Source organism: Centroberyx affinis, unplaced genomic scaffold, assembly GCF_046629955.1.
Source record: "Centroberyx affinis isolate AG114_WGS23_722 - 3 ecotype Tasmania unplaced genomic scaffold, CSIRO-AGI_Caff_v1 ptg000393l_1, whole genome shotgun sequence".
In the NCBI taxonomy this organism is placed as follows: domain Eukaryota; kingdom Metazoa; phylum Chordata; class Actinopteri; order Beryciformes; family Berycidae; genus Centroberyx; species Centroberyx affinis.
Genome location: NW_027279061.1, coordinates 1 through 19304, shown reverse-complemented (window position 1 = coordinate 19304; position 19304 = coordinate 1). Strand labels below are relative to the sequence as shown.

Sequence of the window (19304 nt, the reverse complement as noted above, 5' to 3'; positions counted from 1 at the left end):
GGAAGAGGCATAATATCCTTCTGCCAACACAGTCCGTGGTAATAATGTTATAATAAATAACAGTATAATTAATAATATTGGTATAAATATAGGCAATTTCGTGAGCAAAACAGCGTGCTACTGCCGTGATGGGCTTCGAGACGTGCCCTGACACGCCACACAAACAGAAATAAAGTTTCTAAAGGGATAGTTCCTCTGTTCTGATTGGCTGAAGACGTTCGAAGCCGTTGTAAAACACTATGGAAACGCACACCTGCGAAAGTCAACACTCTACTACTGGTTGTTATGTGTGGCTCATCAACCACATTGGCAGTTCAAGAACCATATTGCTTTGCGGAAAAATTGCATTTACTTATTAACATTTAACTACTATCTATTAAAATAAATTCTGTATTAAACATTCCTGTTCATTCCCTAGAGTAAACCACTATGCGAGAAGCCCCGCCCCGCCTCCACGTTCTCTGCTGATTCCGCCTGTCAGCCACGCCGCTGCAGGCTGTGTGCTGTGTGGTGTTGGCAGTGAAACGGTGTTTTCTTTCTGATGAAAGAGTTAGTCAGCATTGCTAGCATCTAACCGCATTGGTTTTCCAGTTTGAGCTGCAATGTCAACTAAATTGTTCTCTGTTAGCAATCCCGTTTTCAAATGTTTGAAAACTTTCCAAAACACTCGGGTGCGGGAGTTTAGGTAAGAGATTCTGGATTACTTCGATTTTTGCAGGCGAGCACAGAGGTTTTGCTAGCTATCTAGTCACTGTCGGGCGAAAGAATCACCAGCACAACTAATAACAAATGCATTATGACTTTGTTATACTTTTTCAGCATTGGAGCAGCATGCCTTGGTTCAGTGAATTTAAAGGGTCGCAGCTTTCTCACATTGAAAGATTTCAATTCAGAAGAAATCAAGAGGCTGCTGTGGGTGTCAGGGGATCTGAAACATCGGATCAAACATGGAAAGCAGGTATCGATAAACACAGTGTGTCCATTGCACGTTAACCCGCGAGTTTTATTGTGCACCCTCTGATTCGGTTAGTCATTTGTCGTTTCTATTTCAGTATCTGCCTCTTCTGCAAGGGAAGTCGATTGGTATGATATTTGAGAAGAGGAGCACCAGAACAAGAATGTCCACTGAAACAGGTGTGAGTTTTGTGTGTCACGGTCTGCCCACTTGTATACTATGTAGTTTAGTCAAACATCCTGACTGTAAACATTGATAAAAGCACTAACTAGTAACAAGTTCATTCAAGTCTGTACAGCCACATGGATACTTAAAGGGGAATGCCACCCATTTTAAGAATTCACATTTGTTATTTCTGTGCCCTGGAACAGTTCAGTCAATATTTGTGAATTTTCACTACTCATTTGTAAAGCTAGAAATCAGAGAGAAACCCCTTGAATTTGTGATGTCACTAGGAAAATCAGCGGCTGCTCCATAGACAATGAATGGGGCACTGACTTCGTGCAGCCATAAGATGCTGAGTTGAGTTGTGACACCAAAATTAAGTTAATCTTGCTTTGCTAACAGGTATGAACCTGCCTCATTTGGCTGTCCTGGGACGCAGAAATAACATTTTAATTCTTAAAATGGGTGGCATTCCCCTTTAAGCTTAGTACATTTTATGAGTAGGTTTTGATCTGATAGAAATGCATGCTCCCATACTATTAGCTGGGCTGATGCCATTCTCCACCGTGCTCAGTGGTCCAGAAGTCAACGCTAATGCAGGATACAATAGAACTGCTGAAAAGCCGCTTTCAGTGCCTCCCTGAAAAGAAACTCTGAACATCTATTTCCATTGCTCTTTTTCTGTATACTTTGCCCCCTCAAAATGTATGTATCTGTTGCTATTTATGTGAACAAAGCATGGCCATGTACTTATTTCCATAAGTGTGAGAGATTCATGCATTTGTCAAGCAGCAGTTGTCCATTTGGGACAATAAAGTTGAGTTGAACCTGGCTGATAAGTAGAATAGACATGCAAATTTCTTTCCACACAATAAGCCATGTTTTGCATTGCTTAAGCTCCTGTTGTGTATTATTCCTTCCAGGTTTTGCTTTGCTGGGTGGGCACCCCTGTTTCCTTACCTCCCAGGACATCCACCTGGGTGTGAATGAGAGTGGCACAGATACAGCTAGGTGAGTGTTTTGACACTTTAGTAAATTATGCTATAACTATTAGAAATGTTAATCAAAATGTGTTACAATGGCAAATTAAATGTGAGTCTCATTTTGCCACATGTGCACTTTTTTTTTTTTTTTTTTTACCTCTGTTTATCCAAGGAAAGTTCAGTGAGCATGCATGCTGTTTCAGCATCACCGTGCTTCACACACATTCATACCTGGGAGCTGTCCAGTGCAGCAGCAGTCTTCTACTGTTGGCCACTGAACAGCTCCACTGTCAAGGGCTTCTCAACAATAGTTACTGAGGGAGGGGAGAGTGTTTCCTACCCAGTTTTTCCCAGCCGGTCTGGTATATGAACCGCAGACCTTCCGGTACATGTCTGCTTCTCTAATCTCTGTGTTGCTCTTTGAACCAATACAGGGTTCTCTCAGGACTGTGTGATATTGTCTTGGCACGGGTGTACAGCCACTCCACACTGGAGGAGCTGGCGAAGGAGGCGTCCATCCCCATCATCAACGGCCTGTCAGACCTCTACCACCCAATCCAGATCCTGGCCGACTTCCTCACCTTACAGGTACTGCAACGTCTCCAACAGAATGTTCCTCTAATCTACAACTCCACATTATACTGTTCCTACAAGTTTCAAATGATGCTGAAATGCTGCTTTCTAAACTAATACATTCCCTTGTAGGAGCATTACGGGTCACTTAGTGGACTAACATTGAGCTGGATCGGAGATGGGAACAACGTCCTCCACTCCTTCATGATGACTGCAGCCAAATTGGGAGTTCATCTCAGGATTGCCACTCCCAAGGTTTGCTTCTCTTTACATGATCATGTACTCTTGCCAGTTATATTATGTATTTGTTCATCCATTTCCCTTTTTGTGCTCTACTATTCTTGTTTATAGTTTCTTGTGGTAGACATGCATGCAGTCAGCCTTCAGCATCTCATCTCCCCAGTTGCTCCTTGAGTGACAGGAGTTACTGGGTGTGGTTCTCTATTATGTTGTACATTATTCATGCTTATTAATGCTAATCAGAGAGGAAGCTCAAACTGTATCCTCATTCTCAGGGGTATGAGCCAGAAAACAGTGTGATTCAAGAGGCACAGAGACTCTCCAAGCAGGTGAGGTTCTCCTCAGGTACAGTATCATTATTATACATTATTATAAACCACTTCTAATGACTTTCCGTTTTGTCTCAGCATGGGACCCAGTTGGTTCTGACCTCTGACCCGATGGAGGCAGCCCATGGCAGCAATGTGTTGGTCACTGACACCTGGGTCAGCATGGGACAGGAGGAGGAGAAGAAAAAGAGGATCAAAGACTTCCATGGTTACCAGATTACCATGCAGGTAAAGACAGTGACTATTACGATAATGGTAGAGACGGAGTCCAAAATTAACACCTGTTTGTAAAATTTGTATTTGGTGGCCAAATCAGTAAGGGTCACCCGCCACACTGACTGGTAACTTAAAGCGATGATAACATTTGAGTGTCTTGGTTATGTACAATCTTTGGTCTTTGCCATCAAAACAAAACAATGGCTCTGTATCAAACAGGCTCCTGATTGGCTGCCTGCTACACTAGCTCTTCACAAAGCGGTCACGTCCAAATTTTGCCAACCTGCCTGGATGGTTAACTAGCCTAACATTAGTTAAAACTTAACATTATTCCCGTCATGATGAAAGTTACAAACTTTCTCCATTGTTTTAAATGAAATTCTGAAGATCTATGTGAAAATCTGCTTGTCTCTTTATTGAATGTTTCACACAGTACCTGATTCTATACACAGAATAGCATGATTGAAAACTGATAGGGTGACCTATTTCTCTGGAAAACAGCAACAATTCTTTTGGCCAGTAAAATTATTCTTGGCAAGTAAATTCTTTTCAAAACACCAGTCTGTGGCAGATGAGCCAAAAAGTTCATTTCGGACACTGGGTAGAGAAGAATAAACACTAGAAGGAGGCAAACAGTAGAGGACAAGAGAGAAGCTTGAGTAGAGGATGTACTGTCCCCCTTGCATTATCCCACACAGTGTTTCGTCACGCAGAGTTGACTCAGGTCATAACTCCTCTGTGGTCTGATTCTGCCCACTACAGACAGGAAGTGTGGCCAAGCCAGACTGGACCTTCCTGCACTGTCTTCCCCGGAAGCAGGAGGAGGTGGATGACCAGGTGTTTTACTCATCCCGCTCCCTCGTCTTCCCCGAGGCTGAGAACAGGAAGTGGACCATCATGGTAAGTAACCCAGATGAAATACAATTATCCAAGATATGGCTTTGTATATGTTGATAATATAAGTTTGGGTCAAGTTTGAGTCTGTCAGAATAGTCTGTCTTATTCCTTGTGTTCAGGCAATTCATCAGCACAACTCTCCTCTCTTTCAGGGTCTGATGGTGTCTCTGCTGACTGACTACACTCCACAGACCCCAATGCTGAAGCTGTAACTCGAGGTCTTACTGCCAAATGCCTTGTCTACATGGGAACAATGTTTTCTAAGATGAATATTCCTACCATATGGATAAATCTGACTTTGAAATCAGTTTTATATGAGACACTGTAAGGTTTGAGTGTACACAAATGTGCCTTTTAACACCACGCTCTCTAAATTTGTTTACAACTCAGGTGTATAGGTGATACTGCTGTATCTTTTGTATTGTCTCCAAGAGCCTTTGCTGGAGAACAAGGGTAAAACATCACACAAATGAGTGACAAAATAAAATTGTGTGCATAAATCTTGTAAGACTGTAAGATTACTATCACTTATACGTCCAGTTTTTGTGACTATGAAACCTCAATTACTTTACAAATATGTTTTTTAATGCCAGGGTTTATATCTCAGTGGTTCATCATGCTGACTTGGAGACAAAGTGCGCCATCCAGCGGACGGAGTCGGCAACATCCCCTTTCTCAGATTGGCTGACTGAGGATGACGTGTATGTGCGGGAAGCTTTGATCTACTTGGGTGGTCCAGCCAGCGGGATAAAAGTGATGCTAGTTAGTACTTCATTCATAAAGCACTACAAGCCTACTATGAAGAAATTGTGCATGCGTACAGTTAAAGGGCTATCATCAACACTGATACTAATCCCCCCCCCCCACCCTACTAATTCACTACTTCGAGTATCAGAAATAGAGTACTGTAGGCTACTTTTTTCAGCAGATGCTGTGTGATTGTGATTATAGTGCACGTCAAAATGCAATGCAATAATCAGCTACACACGTTAACCATAGAGGAATAGCTGCCATCAAAATAAGCCAGATCTCATCCCCGACCACCCACACACTGGAGGCAGAGAGCTGAGTTGAGGGTGGGAGGACGCCGTCGCCATTGCAGCCGCAGCTGGCCGTCTGGATTTCTGGTGAGGAGGGATCACTAACGATGGCGAGGGGATTTCGGGGCTGTTTCAGGTTCAGCGGCCAGCTACAGTGTTTTGGTGTAGAAACAAACAAGTAGAATGGACATTTTCCCTTTGGGGGAGAGAATGCGGACCCACTACGCCATACCAAACCAGGTAAGGAGGGATACGCTAACTGTGTTTTGAGGGACAATGGAGAAAGTTTTAGCTAACCTATGCTAACGTTAGTTGTTTTAGCTAATGCTAGTGCGGCACCTTCTTCACACATTCAGATAAGTTAGTTTACATACGGTCTTTAAATGTATTGCTTGAATAGCCATGGGGGAATCTGGAAAAAAATCGCTTCAGTCACTGTTAACTGAACTTTAACAGTTACATGACTGTTATTTTTTCACTCTAAAAGTTAACGTTACCAAGTAACGTTGCGTTAGTAGTTAAACTGACTTCTGTTGTTTTTTTTTTTGCTGCGATGGCTGACGACTCATGGATGGGACACATTTTGAGGCTGTAACTTGAACTTTGAACACACGTTATTTTTCACCATGGACCTGAGCCTCCCAAGCTTTGATTTTTGTAAACCATCTGATGTAAAGCCTGTAATGAATGGTCCAGTCATATGATACGGTCTTTTCCTGTGCTTCACACCCCCCTAGGATGGTAAAAATGTACTGTTCCCGAAGCCATGAAGGGCTAGCAGCTGAAGTTTAACTGTGAATATGATGAAGATAAGCATTGGATTAGTAGCTATGTGAAGATAATCCACAGACATGTCACCACAGATGTTTCAGCAGGGGTCTCTCTCTGTAACACTCTAGCATTCCCATGTTTTTTGCAACTGTGTTCTCTCTCCTCACCAGTCTCCTACCATGCCTTCACCTGTCTGGTGGCCCAGTCTCTCACCATGAACACCAGTAGGAACTGCACCCCTGTGGGGAATGGAGAGGGTCCGGCGGTCTTGGAGTCAGTCTCCATCGTGACCATCACACTGCTGGCCTGCCTGGGGAACTTCCTGATCGTGGCAACCCTCTACAGGAGGCCCTACCTGCTCACCCCCAGCAACAAGTTTGTCTTCAGCCTGACGCTGTCCAACCTGCTGCTGTCCGTGCTGGTGCTGCCGTTCGTGGCTGTGAGCTCAGCCAAGAGGGAGTGGGTGTTTGGAGTGGTGTGGTGCAACTTCACTGCCCTGCTCTATCTGCTCATCAGCTCTGCCAGCATGCTCACTCTGGGAGCTATTGCCATTGACAGGTTTGTGCCAAGCTGCCCACATCATAATCACAGTTGTAGGCATTTGGCTAAACATTATAGATAGAAGTCTACTATGACTCAGAAATAATGAAATCATGTGAGAATGTAATGTCCTTAAAGTGAAAATTCCTCCTTAAAGCAGAATTGACATATTTTATTCCTATGATCTTGGGTTGCTCATAGTTACGCCTGTTTATGCACTTGACCAACTGGAGAACCTGGAGCTGCTCGATTGGTAATTACTTGGAGACTCACATTGTGGACTCACAATGTTGGAGCTTTTAAGTCAAACTGAGATTTGTTTCATTGTAATGTCATGAACCAGAAAAAGTGTGCAAATCCACATACAATCAGCATGGGTACTGTCACGGTTTCCACAAAAGTCATTCAGCATTAGTTGTTAATAGAGCAGATCATGTATTTGTCTCCTGATGACCTTAATTAATGATTAGAGAATCAAGACTTTGACCAAGAGGTAGCCTGTTTGAGTTCCTGGACCAGCTGGGAAAATCGAGACAACAACTTATGTGCTCTTGATTAAGGTATTTAACCCCTGGCTGCTCCAGTGGAACCGCTCTGTGGCCAACAGTAGAGGACTGTCACTGTAATGGGCAGCTCTTAGGTGTAACCCTTCCGCTCCCTGCAACTACCTACTGTTAATGACAATATGTTCTTTGTCAACCTGCCTGGTTAAATAAGGGATAAAAAATATTGTCTCTCCTGTTTCTAGATGAAAAGAAACATGTTCATGTTCACATATCAAAGCCAAACTGTCCAAGGTTGTTGGAATAACATACTCTGTGAATTCTCTTTTAGGATGTATTTCCCTTCTAGGTCAATATGTACACTTGTAAATAAGACTGGTTAACCACACACTCCAGTGGTGGTAATTTTCTGGAGATTTTCCAAGCTCAAGTGACAAGCATTAGACTAGCTAACACACTGTCAACTGAAGATTCTTTTCCTCATCCCTCCCTATTTTTAGGAAGTAAAAATCAGATAGTCAGCAGATACAGCTGATCCATCTAATTTAACTCTATTTTCAGCTTTTTGGATTACAGACTGACTCTGTAGCTTTTTTGAGAAGTAGTATGCCATAAACAAGCATCATTTGAGGTTGGTGTGTAGAGGAATTGCACTTGAGGTTGGTTGGAATTAACATTGAATGCCACTTTGGTTGACGTTTTATTGTTATTCCTGTCGTGAAGGATCACAAGGGGCTGTGAAATGTAGCTACTAAGACCTAATGTTGCTCCCCAGCATACAGTCCCCACTGTTCTGTGACTGCGGTCATAATTACCCCCCTCACCTTTGGGGATTTTAGATTACAGTGCATGTTTTTGTTCTCCTGCCGAGCCCCTCCCTTTCTGTTCTCACTGCAACTTTTTGTAAACGCATAATAGCATCATTGAAAAAAGTGCAGCCTCTAGCCAAGGTTTCTGTAAATATCTAACTGGTCACTGTCACTGTGTTGCTTAGACCAGAAGGCTCCCATGAGAAAGGTGTTGAGTTGCTTTTCTACAGGGTTCCCACTCTACACTCCTTTCATCCTAACAGGTACTACGCAGTGCTCTACCCGATGATCTACCCCATGAAGATCACAGGGAACCGGGCGGTGGTGGTCATCGTCTACGTGTGGCTGCACTCCCTGGTCGGCTGCCTGCCCCCTCTGTTCGGCTGGTCCTCCTTCGAGTTTGACTGCTTCAAGTGGACCTGTGTTGCATCCTGGCACCGAGAACCGGGCTACACAGCCTTCTGGGTCACCTGGTGCAGCCTTCCCCCTTTAATCGCCATGTTGGCCTGTTATGGTGTCATTTTCCGCGTTGCCCGAATGAAAGCCCGGAAGGTGCACTGTGGGACGGTTGTTGTGGCCCAGGACGACTCCACAGGAGCCCAGAGGAACGGACGCAAGAACTCAAGCACCTCAACTTCCTCCAATGGAAGCCGGCGGAGCCTGGTGTACGCAGGGAGCCAGTGCAAGGCCTTCGTCACCATCCTGGTGGTGATAGGCACCTTCCTTATGACCTGGGGACCGTATGTCGGGGTGGTGTGTACCGAGGCCTTATGGGGGCAGGGGAGTGTGTCTCAGGGGCTGGAGACTCTGGTAGCGTGGCTGTCCTTCTGCAGTGCGGTGTGCCATCCGCTCATCTATGGTCTGTGGAATAAGACGGTAAGGAAGGAGCTACTGGGGATGTGCTTTGGAGATCGCTACTACAGAGAGTCATTCGCCACGCGGCAAAGGACGTCCCGCCTCTTCAGCATCTCCAACAGAATCACAGGTGGGAGAGCAGCACTGGCTCTATTTGTCGCACAAGAAATTTTGAAGGCATATTGAAGTCATTTTGACTGGCAGGCCGCAATTTGGATTGGTATGGTTATCTGACTTGCCATTTATGTTGAGATACCAAATCATAGACTTAAGATTGCTGTTTTCTTGTGATGTAATGTGATATTATATGGTGACCACTTGTCAACCTGTTGTGTTCCATCAGACTTGGGTATGTCCCCACACCTGACAGCCATGCTGGCTGGTGGAGGGCAGCTGGTGGCCCCTGGGAGCAGCACAGGAGACACTGGCTTCAGTTTCACTCAGGACTCATGTAAGTGTTGCACACAGGAAGCAGAGGGAAAGGGGGAAAATACCTTCCATTATCCTTAACATGGGTGTTTCTGCAAATTCTGTCCATTCTGCATTGTAGCAGCCAGACTCTTGTTCTTTATTTGAAGATAAAATGGAGATAAGGTGATTCATTGCACTTTTAAACATGAAGGTGTTGTTGCTGGCAGATGGTCTTATTTATTCTGTTGCATCATACTCCCACGGTCAACCTCACATTCCTTCTTCACAGCTCATGTAATGGCATGTAATGTCGTGTAATGCAAAGAAATGTCTGATGGTCCACACATTTCATTGACTGTGTTGGCCACTCTGTCTCAAATAGTACAGAGATGGTTTGTACTTTTTTTTATACTGTAAATTCTTTATAAATCACCGCTTTCAAATATTACGAAGCAACCCTTATGTCTCTGTCATGTTTCTCACGCAGGTACAGATGTGATGCTGCTGGATAACTTCTCCACCGACGGCTCCTCCCATCCCCAGTGCCATGGGAATACAGCCGGGAAGAGGAGGAGCTCAGTCACCTTTGAAGACCAGGTGGAGCATTCCAAAGGTATCTGTCATTTCCTACCCAGAAACAGGAAATTAGAGGAGAGGGAACTCAATTCATACTCTTTGAGGCTGTGAAAAATGAGGATATGGTCAACCGATTACCACTTAAGAGGAAATAAAGAGTACTAAAAGAGGAAATAGATGAAGGAAAATAAGAAAATCTAACTAAATTTAAACAGTGTCCACAGTGCCATTTGTTCAGTAGACAACACAAATAATATCTGCATTTTCTCCTCAGCTGAAAGCACCATCCCATCCACCGTCCAAGTCCATGCAGAGATACACAAATCTCTTGACACCTTTGCCTCCTGTCTGGCAAAGGCTATAGAGAGCGACGCTAAGCTCACCCTCTTTGGGGAGGGTTCGGCTCTGCCGGGCGGACTGTTTATGACCAGGGCGGCGCCAAGGCCCAGATACCTGGACGGCCAGAGACTGAGGCTGGAGAGTATAGATGAAGGGATAGTCAAAGACGACAGAGATGAAGAGCAGGATGCGGAGGAATTACCAGCCTGAACACAAGTGGCCGCTTCAAATATTGGGCATTGTATAGACCTACTTCAGTATCTCTGTAAACTGCAAGGGCTGCCACACCCTTTACCTGCAGACACAACACTATCATATGAAACTTGACCATTCTGAGCACCGGTGTTGGTCATGCTGTGCCGGTGGACATTATGAAGTCTGGTTTCTCTACAAATGAGTAGTCCATACTTGAAATTGTCATTAGGAATAAGTGGCACATGATTCATTCCACTGAGTTGGACCAAGTGTACACCATCAGAGTGCCTTGCAAGCAATTATACGTATTCATGTAATCAAATAGGAAGCCTTAACTACTGTAACCTAAATGGTCCAATGTTTTAGTAATTTGTTTACTACTATATTTATCGTAATAGTATTTCTTCAGAATTTGCATGAACTGTGCCTCATCATATTAACAGAATCTGTTAGCCAGTAGTATTAGTAAGGTACTTGCAGAGTCTTATGTTCCTTAATTGGTTGGTACCTACAGTAATTTGAGGCGCATTAGAACAATGGATTAAGTCCGTTCCTGACATTTCATGATTATCTGCCAGAGATGATTATGTACATATAATTGCACTTGAACATGCAGCGTGTGCTTCCTCTAATGGAATCTGTTAGCATGTCAGCGAAAGTGATTATCACTATTTTGTCAGTGTTACTCCATATGGTCCTAGATGGAGGAGTATATTAGTGCGGTAGTCAAGACCAAGTCCAGGTACGGTAAGTCTGAGGCCACGACTGGTCTTTAACTACAACACTATGTTAGTATGTAGATGTCAGCGGTACATGTGCTTTACCTGCATTTACACACACCACCAGTTTCTCCATCAGTATCACAGTTATTTAAGCAACACAAGTAGAGCACAAATTCCCAAACTGAACGACTGGATATTGGTAGCCGATTCTGGTGCTTCAGTCTTACCTCATTATTGTATTTTTGTATTATGTTTGTGAAGCAGCAATACACCACCAGGAAGGTATTATAACCTTTTGATTTCCACTATAACTGTTTAATACAAATATTTGTATTAAAGTTTTGTATTAAGATTCCTCTATTAAAGTTTTTTTACATAACATTTTATGAGCAAACTGTTTTTCCCCAAGAGTGAAAAGAGCTGTACGTGTGCCAATTTGTCAATACTTAACAAGTGACCTTGAATTGTACTCCCATAAAATCACTTTAGTCCCTTTACTTTTTCCCTTGTGGTGTGAATCAGTGGGAGGGTGGAGGTGTAATAATAGGCCATACTGTGTTAGTGGTTTGACCAACAGCTACCAAAACAATGGCCACCTGTCCTGCATTGGCTGTGTGTGACAAATCCCTTACCAGTCATGCGGACCTGTCTGTCAGTCTAGTCTGCTGTCTAGGATCAACTTAATCTTTGAATCACTGCGGGAATCAATATGCAAAGATCAGATTGTTCTTTATTTCTTGAATGAATTTATCACTTCATTCATTTGCTTGTGAGAGGCCAGTTGCACAGTCATTATGGGTCTATCTACTAGACCCATATACAGACACATCTCTGAGATGCCATTTAGCTTAGAAATTTTTCCAAATTTGGCAAAAGATTATTTCGTTGACTTGACCCTTTGGGAACAAGAAGCACAGCTTTGTTTCAACAACAAAATTAAAGCATACTCAAAAGTATGGTTTACTTAAATCAAAGTTCTTGTTTACATGCGTAACTGCCAGTGCAGTACATCAACATTTGAGTTCTTTGCCTTGTGCTACAAATAAGAAATGTCACACCTTAACACTGATCAAAGCTCACTTTCTCCTAACAAAATAATATTGCACTTAACATCCTTGCACACCAGCCACCATAATTTTCTCACACTTAATATATATTGACTTCCTTGCCCTTGCATTCACACAGATGTAGTATATCCTCATACAGAAACATCAGTAAGAAAAGTCATCTTAAAAAAAACAGAGGGGCTAGAAATTCAACTAATTTTCATAAGGAAGTATTCTACAGTATACTTGTACAAATCTCAGGTTTTCAAGTGCTTTACAGCAAGAAGAAATAGTGTTTTCTTTAAAATAAAATGTCAGCAGGCTACTGCTCGTCCTCGTTCTCCTGGCCAGAACCTTCAGAGCGATCACCTTCCAGTCGATCTAAAGGAAGGAAAGGTGGATATTAAGGAGAGGGAGACAAACAGAGCGAGAGAAGGCAAACAAAGGCCTGAAAACAGCAGAGCATGTTACCCTGTTACCTACTGAAAGAATTAATCATGACTGGTTTCTGTGGTAACAGTAAGAGGCTTACTGTACTACTGTACCGGACGTGGTTTCCCATGCACAAATACTCAACTGCCACAAATCTCATCAGAATTTGCATAAATAAATAACCAGGTTCTGTGAGAGTGTATACCTGATCTGATGTGATTGAGGGAGGCAAGCATTCGAAGCATAAAAGAGGCTGGGACTGTGATAGTATTCCTAGTCTCCTCCAGCATCAGCTCGTTCCGAGTTATTACCTTGAAAGGGGAGGAGAGGAAAGGAAAAAGCCATGAGGTGTGTGTGTGTGTGTGTGTGTCGGGGGGAGGGGTGCTTGAATTTGACAGAAACAACTCTCCAGACTTTTCCTCTCTGCTCATAAAAATGTAGGGAGGGAAAGCTGCCCTGACAGAAAAGACCAAGGAAAGAACATCTTTAAGGACTTGTGGGCCATGTCATACGTCTGTCATATGTTTAGAGAGCTGAAGAACAACCATAACATGCTTTTCAATCAGTTAGCAGTGCTGTGATATCCATAGATAAAAAGCATAGATGTATAGTTAGTGTTTAAAACTAAATTAATACATTAAAACAGCCAGTCTCAGATTCTGTCTGGCTCCACCCACAAGGCTGTTGGCCTCAGTCTTCTCAGCAGGCGCTTTTTAACAACAAACAGTGTGGTGGAGGCCTATGCCAAGGATAATCATCTGAACCAGACCCCACCATTTCACACCTAGTGTCTCCACAATGAATTACCATCAGCTGAAATAAAAGACTCAATCTCTTGCCAGTCATACCTCGTCAGCAAGGACTCTGTTGAAGGATGGCGACTCTTCTAGAGGCGACCAAATCTTGATATCGTAGTCTATCCCTGATGAGGCTAGAACTGAAAAAGAGCAGAAAATGAACCCAGATGCAAACACACACACACACATGTAACACGGCATATTAAACACCATCACATCACCATGGGGCAGAGAGCCATCTGAGGCATAGAGCGTCACTCACTGGGGTCGTAGGGGTGCGGCTGCAGGCAGTTGACCACATGGTTGTCAGCTTCGAGCAGCATGAGGTGCTCTCCAGTGTGCCTGTCCCAGATGAAGATGTGGCCGCAGTCTGAACCGCTCATCACAAAGTTGTTGCCCCAGAAACAGGACTCCTTTATCTAGACATAAAAGAAATAAAAATCACCTCCAAGTTTGGTAACTACCGGAGGCTTTCTGCTGAGGTCTCTCTAAATCGCTAGCTATTTCGATGCAAGTGGCCTGAGGTGTACCATCGTCCTGGAGTTGCGGTGGCCCTTGTAGACCATTTTGACTGAGGGTCTCCGGATATTCTGGGTCTCACTTTCTTCCATCTCTCTTCTTTCCTTCCTCCTACGAAACAGCTCCTGGATGCGGGCGGCTGCTGAGCGTCTGTGGAACACAAGCCAGCCAATACATTTATATACAAAGCACACAAAACCTAAACAAACCCAATATATCACTTTTGCTAATGTGACACCCATGCTTCTTTTTATTACCGAGCCAAGTCTTGACAGCTATGGTGAGACAGCCTCTAATTACACTACCATTGATCTATTCATCCAAAATCAGTTTAACACAACTCCAAGCTAGAAAGCAGCCACTAAAAAAGGTAAAATATCTGCTTGCTCCATCCCATCTGAATCAAGCCAATATTATTCCGTCATGGATAGCCTTGCCCATTAACCAAGTGACAGCAATGTTGCTGAATTCAATCAGACACACACTGGTTCATGTAGTACGTTTGCAATGGCAAATGCAAAACATTAATTGATCTCTTTTCACAACAGATCCCATCGAGGAAATCAAATCTTTTATTTTTATTTTTTTGGGCTCCTTTCCATCAGGAAATCATGCGGACATGTTCATTCTTCATTCTCCAACTCTCTTGTGTGTAAAAAGTTTAAAACACTGTTGTAATGATGCAGCTCACACCATTGGTGGTGTCAGTACACACATGCACGGCACACTCTTATACACTTAGCCATGTATATTAGTTATATTTGTGAGTGAACTGGCCAAACCAACACAAAACCTTAATCTTGGCTACAAATCACAGTTTCTTGATGGCATATCACATGCCTGACAGGTTAGATGCTTTAGTTGCCAGTGCAAAGACTTTACCTGATCATTCTATCTCCTACTGCAGATCCTCTGGAATTAAATCTATGTGTAGTAAGATAGTCAATGGCAAGGAATCACAAAAAACAAAGCAGAATACCCACCCTTTAAATGCCATGGTATACAAGAGCAATATTTGAATCCAGTAGTTACCAACATTGAAATACATGAGCTTTCCTGCTCACCAGGTTGTGTGCATAGAAACAAGTGCATTCAGTTGTGTAATGTAAGCATTACATTGCGGTCCATACCTCTGTCCCTGTCCTCCTCTGAACCTCGCGGAGGGGATGAGGATCGGGTCGTCATCGCTGTCGTCCGAGTCCTGGTTGGCCCGTGCGGGCTGACTCTGCCCCCCCCCCGCCTCCTGCCCCTCCTCTCCGGCGGGCTCCGCTCTCCTGCAGCCCCCCGACGTGTCCTCCATGCCCTCTGGCTGGCTCCTCTCCGGGGGTGAAGAAGTGATGCTGTCCCCCTCTGAGGAGGCTTCTGCCGGGGCCTGGGCTGACAAGCTGCCATGGGCGCCGGAGGAGGAAGCCTCACACACCGGGTCTGTGCCGGCGGTGGGCCGGCTCTGGCCGGAGGACTCAGATGGAGCTGAAGAAGCAAGAAGGGGGGTCGTGTATGGGACTAGGAAGAACTTTGTAATATTTTCAAACTGTATCAAGGCAACATTCTCATGATTATTCCTCATGTGACTGGAGGTTCCTCACCTTGCTCTGATGCTGAGCGCTCTGAGGCTGAGCTCTCTGTCAACAGACTCTCTCTGCCCTGTACAGTCACAGGCTCAGATGTCTTGGGTCCTCCGTTGCCTCTAGAGCTGGATGTTCTACTACTCCTGTAGAGGAAGCAACAGCAATCACACCCAATACATGATGCATTTATAATGATGCAAACGATGTGCAGAGTTATAGTGAAGGATCCCGTGGCTCAAACATATTGAGATTAAACTGATAAAACTTGGTTACAGACTATATGAAACATTCATTTTCATTGCAAAAGATGAAACATATTCATCAAGAAATGATCACAGTTTGCTAGAAAAGCATGCATACATAATCAACGCACAAGTAGAATAAATCCAACACACGTTACACTTGCATCTGCAGTGCAATAATGCCTTCCATCAGTGAGCACAAAAAGCGACACATTAAAAACAAATATTCTCAAGATGTAAGAACAAAATATTCTCAATGCAAAAACATAACTATAGCAGAGGTTAATCCAATTATCTGACAGATTTTCACCACGACTTCAGAGAGATGTGAGATTTAGACTCCACTTTACTAAACATTTCTCCCACTGGTAAGCGGATCACTCACCACTCGTCTGTGAAGTCTAGCTTTATGGTGCTGGTGGTGGTTCCCTCTGAGCTGTAGTGTAGGCTTAGGACTGGCTCTGCTGTACTGGGCCGACTCATGCCAGTGGAGGTGGGAGCGCCGCTGCTGGGTGCCACTGACCCACTGGCTGGTACAGACCCAGGTTCAGCCTGAGCTGAACTCACAGCGTCTGGTCCTCCTGAGAGGGAAGAGGAAGAGAGAGAGGCAAAGAAAGTGAGAATGAATCATCATCATATTGAAATACTGGCTGTTCCGCTTAACCCAATGATTTTGGGAATAGTCTTGAGTTCTTTTTCCTGTTATTCGCATTGCATACTAGGTTTTTGCAAAACACACTGGAAACATGCAACCTTCTGTTGCATCACTTCCCATTGAGTGACAACACCCAACGGCAATGGGAACATGCAGCTGACACTGACAGGGTGGACAAAGGCACACACGCTGTAAGGGACACAATAATAAACTGTCACCAGCCACAGCAACATGACAGGTGAGACAGAAACACTTAAAGACACAAGTCCAACTCCAAGCCCCTGAAGGTGTCACCATACACCTCCACAGGTGAATACAGTCATACAAAGGAGGATCAACCAGGCTCATATTAATGTTGGCCATTATCAGTGTTCCCTGTAGATTTTGTTTTTGTAGATGTAGGGGACGGGGATCATTTTAGTTCACTCCTGGGCCAATACCAGGATCAGTTCCAGTAGATGTTGCAGTGTAAGAATGGGTCTTATGTGGAAATTTATATCATGATATATGGACAATTACACTGTAATTACGGGTTCAAGCCCCATAGTTTTGTTTTTGTGCCGGTTTATTATTTAATATTCCACCACATTTTTAAAATTTCCTGTGAAATGGTAAATTTGGACAGACATGAACTTTTTGTGTGGAAGTAACTGACCACTGGCACCAAAATGTCACCTGAAAGAAGGCTGCTTTATGGAGAAACACTGTCAGTAAAAAATATTATGCATGTGGAGCTAGAGTGTGAAATGCTTTTTTCTTTTTTCATGTGAGACACATGAAATGTGGCAAAATGATAGATAATAGAACTACTCCAGAAATACAACCCAAATTGGCCAGATGGTGGTACTATAATTAAAAGTAAAAAAAACAAAAAAAAACAGCTTTTATAAAAAAGGTAATATCTCCAAAATCATAAGTTTGATCATCAGCCAGATCACCACCAAAACTTAATCTATGGACGAATTGCTTTAAAAAAAAAAATGTTTCCCAGATGTTTGATAACTTCAACCTTTTGGCTAATATTAATCCATGAAGTTGCAGGAGCGTGTGGCCTACAACAAAATGGGTCATAACTTCATGACAGCTTGTCCTATCATTAGAAAACTTACATCTATTCAGTGGCAGCAAGCATGGGGATCAAAACATTTAAAATCAACCAATAGGGGGCACCACAAATACCAAAAACTGATATCTTGAAATTGGGTCGGCCAAATGTTAGTATTATTATGAAGCATTTAGGATCTCCATCTGGAACATGCATACCAAATTTATTCAAATCTGTCAGAACTTGGCCAATTGGCAGCACTGCTAAGCCAATGGCAGGAAAGGTGACCCAGTGATGGATGCCTATTGATGCCTATTGCCTATACTAATATGTTACAACTGTCACAGTCTCCCTGGATGGACGTCAATGCCACTATGAAACTTGCTATGGGTGCAACAGGCTCTCCTTTGACCCATACTGCTCCTGACCACTAAAGCCTTAAATCCTTGACATTACCATTTAGGGCCTGAACCCCATAATCACCACCTGCAGCTGGCCAGGTAGGTGTTGGGCCAAAGAACAATTAATTAAATTAAACTGGATCTGGATTTCCACCATTAGACAATCATCATTTTTTAGCCATAACTATTAAACTAACAGAGACAGTGATCCGAATCCTAAGGGTACATTTACAATTCAAGAAATTCAATCCAATTTAAGTGATAGGAATTATGTATTTGGGTGTAACAACAAGTTGGAGAATAATTCAGCATTGGCGGAAGTTTATTAGGAGGCCTTTATTAGACAGTCTACAGTGAAGAGAGACAAGGAAAGATAGGGGGGAGACAGGGGGATGACATGTGCCAAAGGTCCCAAGCCGAATTCGAACACAGTTATATAAATGTGCCAACTGAGCCTCCAGGACGCCCAGTTTTATCGTATACATTTCCGCGTTATTTTTATAAAAAAAGGATTGTTTAGAACTCAGTAGTGTTTGAAGGGAGTGTTACAGGACATAACGAAAATAAACCATGTTCATTGAAGCTCCAAGCTGAAAAAAAGCCTTGGGAAAAACGAAATATAATCCGATCCACTGACCAACAAGCAAAACCAACAGAGATGGAGATTCGTAAACAGAACAAAGGGGCACTGGTAGGCATTAGCGTTTCCCAAAAATAAACAGGGCCATTGAGTTGGATCAGAATAGACATGCTCTATCTATCCATAGGTATGTTATTAAAAAACAGAACAGCCCTGAGATGTCCCATGCAAATACAAAGCTGCATCACACACGGGGGCAGAGGGGAGGGGGGGGGGGGGGGGGGGGGGGGATGGGAAAGTAAAGTGGTAGATAGAGGGAAAGCAAAAAGGAGGAAAACAAAGAAAGACTGGAGAGGTATGAGTTAGAGTGTTTGTGTGTGGGAGGGCAAAGAAGAGAAAGCAAGAGGCGGGGGGGAGAAGACGCACCCTGCTGTTCATCAAGAGTCATGGATCCCAGCTGTTTGTTTACCACAGACGAGGGGGAATCTGGAACACAAATGACACTGACTAAACATCGGACAGAGAGGTCAAACCAGAGGGCTCACACAGTCAGGGCACACAGGAAGTTAAAGTTCAAAGTCACGTTAGAAAGGATCCAAGGCCAAGCAGGAAGAGCTGTCAAACCAGCTTAAGGAAGAGCTTCATCTGATAAAGAAATGCTGTGCAAACCAAGGAAGACAATGTTACATAAGTGCAGCGTCAGTTTTTCTATGCAAAATGAGCATCAGAGGTTTGCAAATTTTAGACACAATAGTTCAAATATATGGGTATTAATACTTAACAGGTGACACGTTCACACATGCTTATCATTACAGACCTATGCTTATCATTACAGACCTACTTTTAAACTGTCATAGTAGGTAGGCCTAATGAGAGCTGAGAAAATGTATTCCTACAATG

The 19304-nt window shown here is 43.4% G+C and overlaps 3 protein-coding genes across 4 annotated transcripts; 2 read left to right on the top strand and 1 right to left on the bottom strand.

The window, feature by feature from the left end:
- Window positions 1–528: 528 nt before the first annotated feature.
- Window positions 529–4828, top strand: otc (ornithine transcarbamylase). Its single transcript, XM_071516166.1, has 10 exons — window positions 529–685; window positions 820–958; window positions 1053–1134; window positions 2044–2131; window positions 2538–2691; window positions 2809–2931; window positions 3192–3245; window positions 3324–3473; window positions 4224–4361; window positions 4511–4828. The coding sequence occupies exons 1-10, from the start codon at window positions 603–605 to the stop codon at window positions 4568–4570; spliced, it is 1071 nt and encodes a 356-aa protein (XP_071372267.1). The 5' UTR covers window positions 529–602; the 3' UTR covers window positions 4571–4828.
- A 523-nt stretch (window positions 4829–5351) lies between these two features.
- Window positions 5352–10440, top strand: LOC139641641 (G-protein coupled receptor 161-like). 2 transcript variants are annotated; one of them, XM_071516152.1, is made up of 6 exons: window positions 5352–5485; window positions 6340–6727; window positions 8285–9006; window positions 9220–9327; window positions 9775–9900; window positions 10138–10440. In XM_071516152.1, exons 2-6 carry the CDS (start codon window positions 6384–6386, stop codon window positions 10410–10412), a joined length of 1575 nt encoding a protein of 524 aa, XP_071372253.1. In that variant the 5' UTR covers window positions 5352–5485; window positions 6340–6383; the 3' UTR covers window positions 10413–10440. The 2 variants fall into 2 exon arrangements, with proteins under 2 accessions (XP_071372253.1, XP_071372252.1); XM_071516151.1 differs by having other exon boundaries at window positions 5478–5638.
- A 1967-nt stretch (window positions 10441–12407) lies between these two features.
- On the bottom strand, window positions 12408–18890 carry LOC139641638 (DDB1- and CUL4-associated factor 6-like; the record flags this gene model as incomplete). The annotated part of the gene is made up of 10 exons (XM_071516146.1): window positions 12408–12546; window positions 12803–12908; window positions 13446–13534; window positions 13657–13813; window positions 13925–14063; window positions 14796–14837; window positions 15044–15383; window positions 15500–15624; window positions 16109–16304; window positions 18831–18890. Coding segments are annotated over 10 exons (1313 nt in total), but the record flags the coding sequence as incomplete, so codon positions are not given.
- Window positions 18891–19304: the final 414 nt, after the last annotated feature.

Bases quoted from the DNA above. Each gene is read 5' to 3' on its own strand.
- otc (XM_071516166.1), top strand. From the start codon at position 603: ATGTCAACTAAATTGTTCTCTGTTAGCAATCCCGTTTTCAAATGTTTG. The intron at 686-819 runs GTAAGAGATTCT...ATACTTTTTCAG, and splicing joins ACTCGGGTGCGGGAGTTTAG to CATTGGAGCAGCATGCCTTG. The intron at 3,474-4,223 runs GTAAAGACAGTG...TGCCCACTACAG, and splicing joins GTTACCAGATTACCATGCAG to ACAGGAAGTGTGGCCAAGCC.
- LOC139641641 (XM_071516152.1), top strand. From the start codon at position 6,384: ATGAACACCAGTAGGAACTGCACCCCTGTGGGGAATGGAGAGGGTCCG. The intron at 6,728-8,284 runs GTTTGTGCCAAG...TCATCCTAACAG, and splicing joins GGAGCTATTGCCATTGACAG to GTACTACGCAGTGCTCTACC. The intron at 9,007-9,219 runs GTGGGAGAGCAG...GTGTTCCATCAG, and splicing joins CATCTCCAACAGAATCACAG to ACTTGGGTATGTCCCCACAC.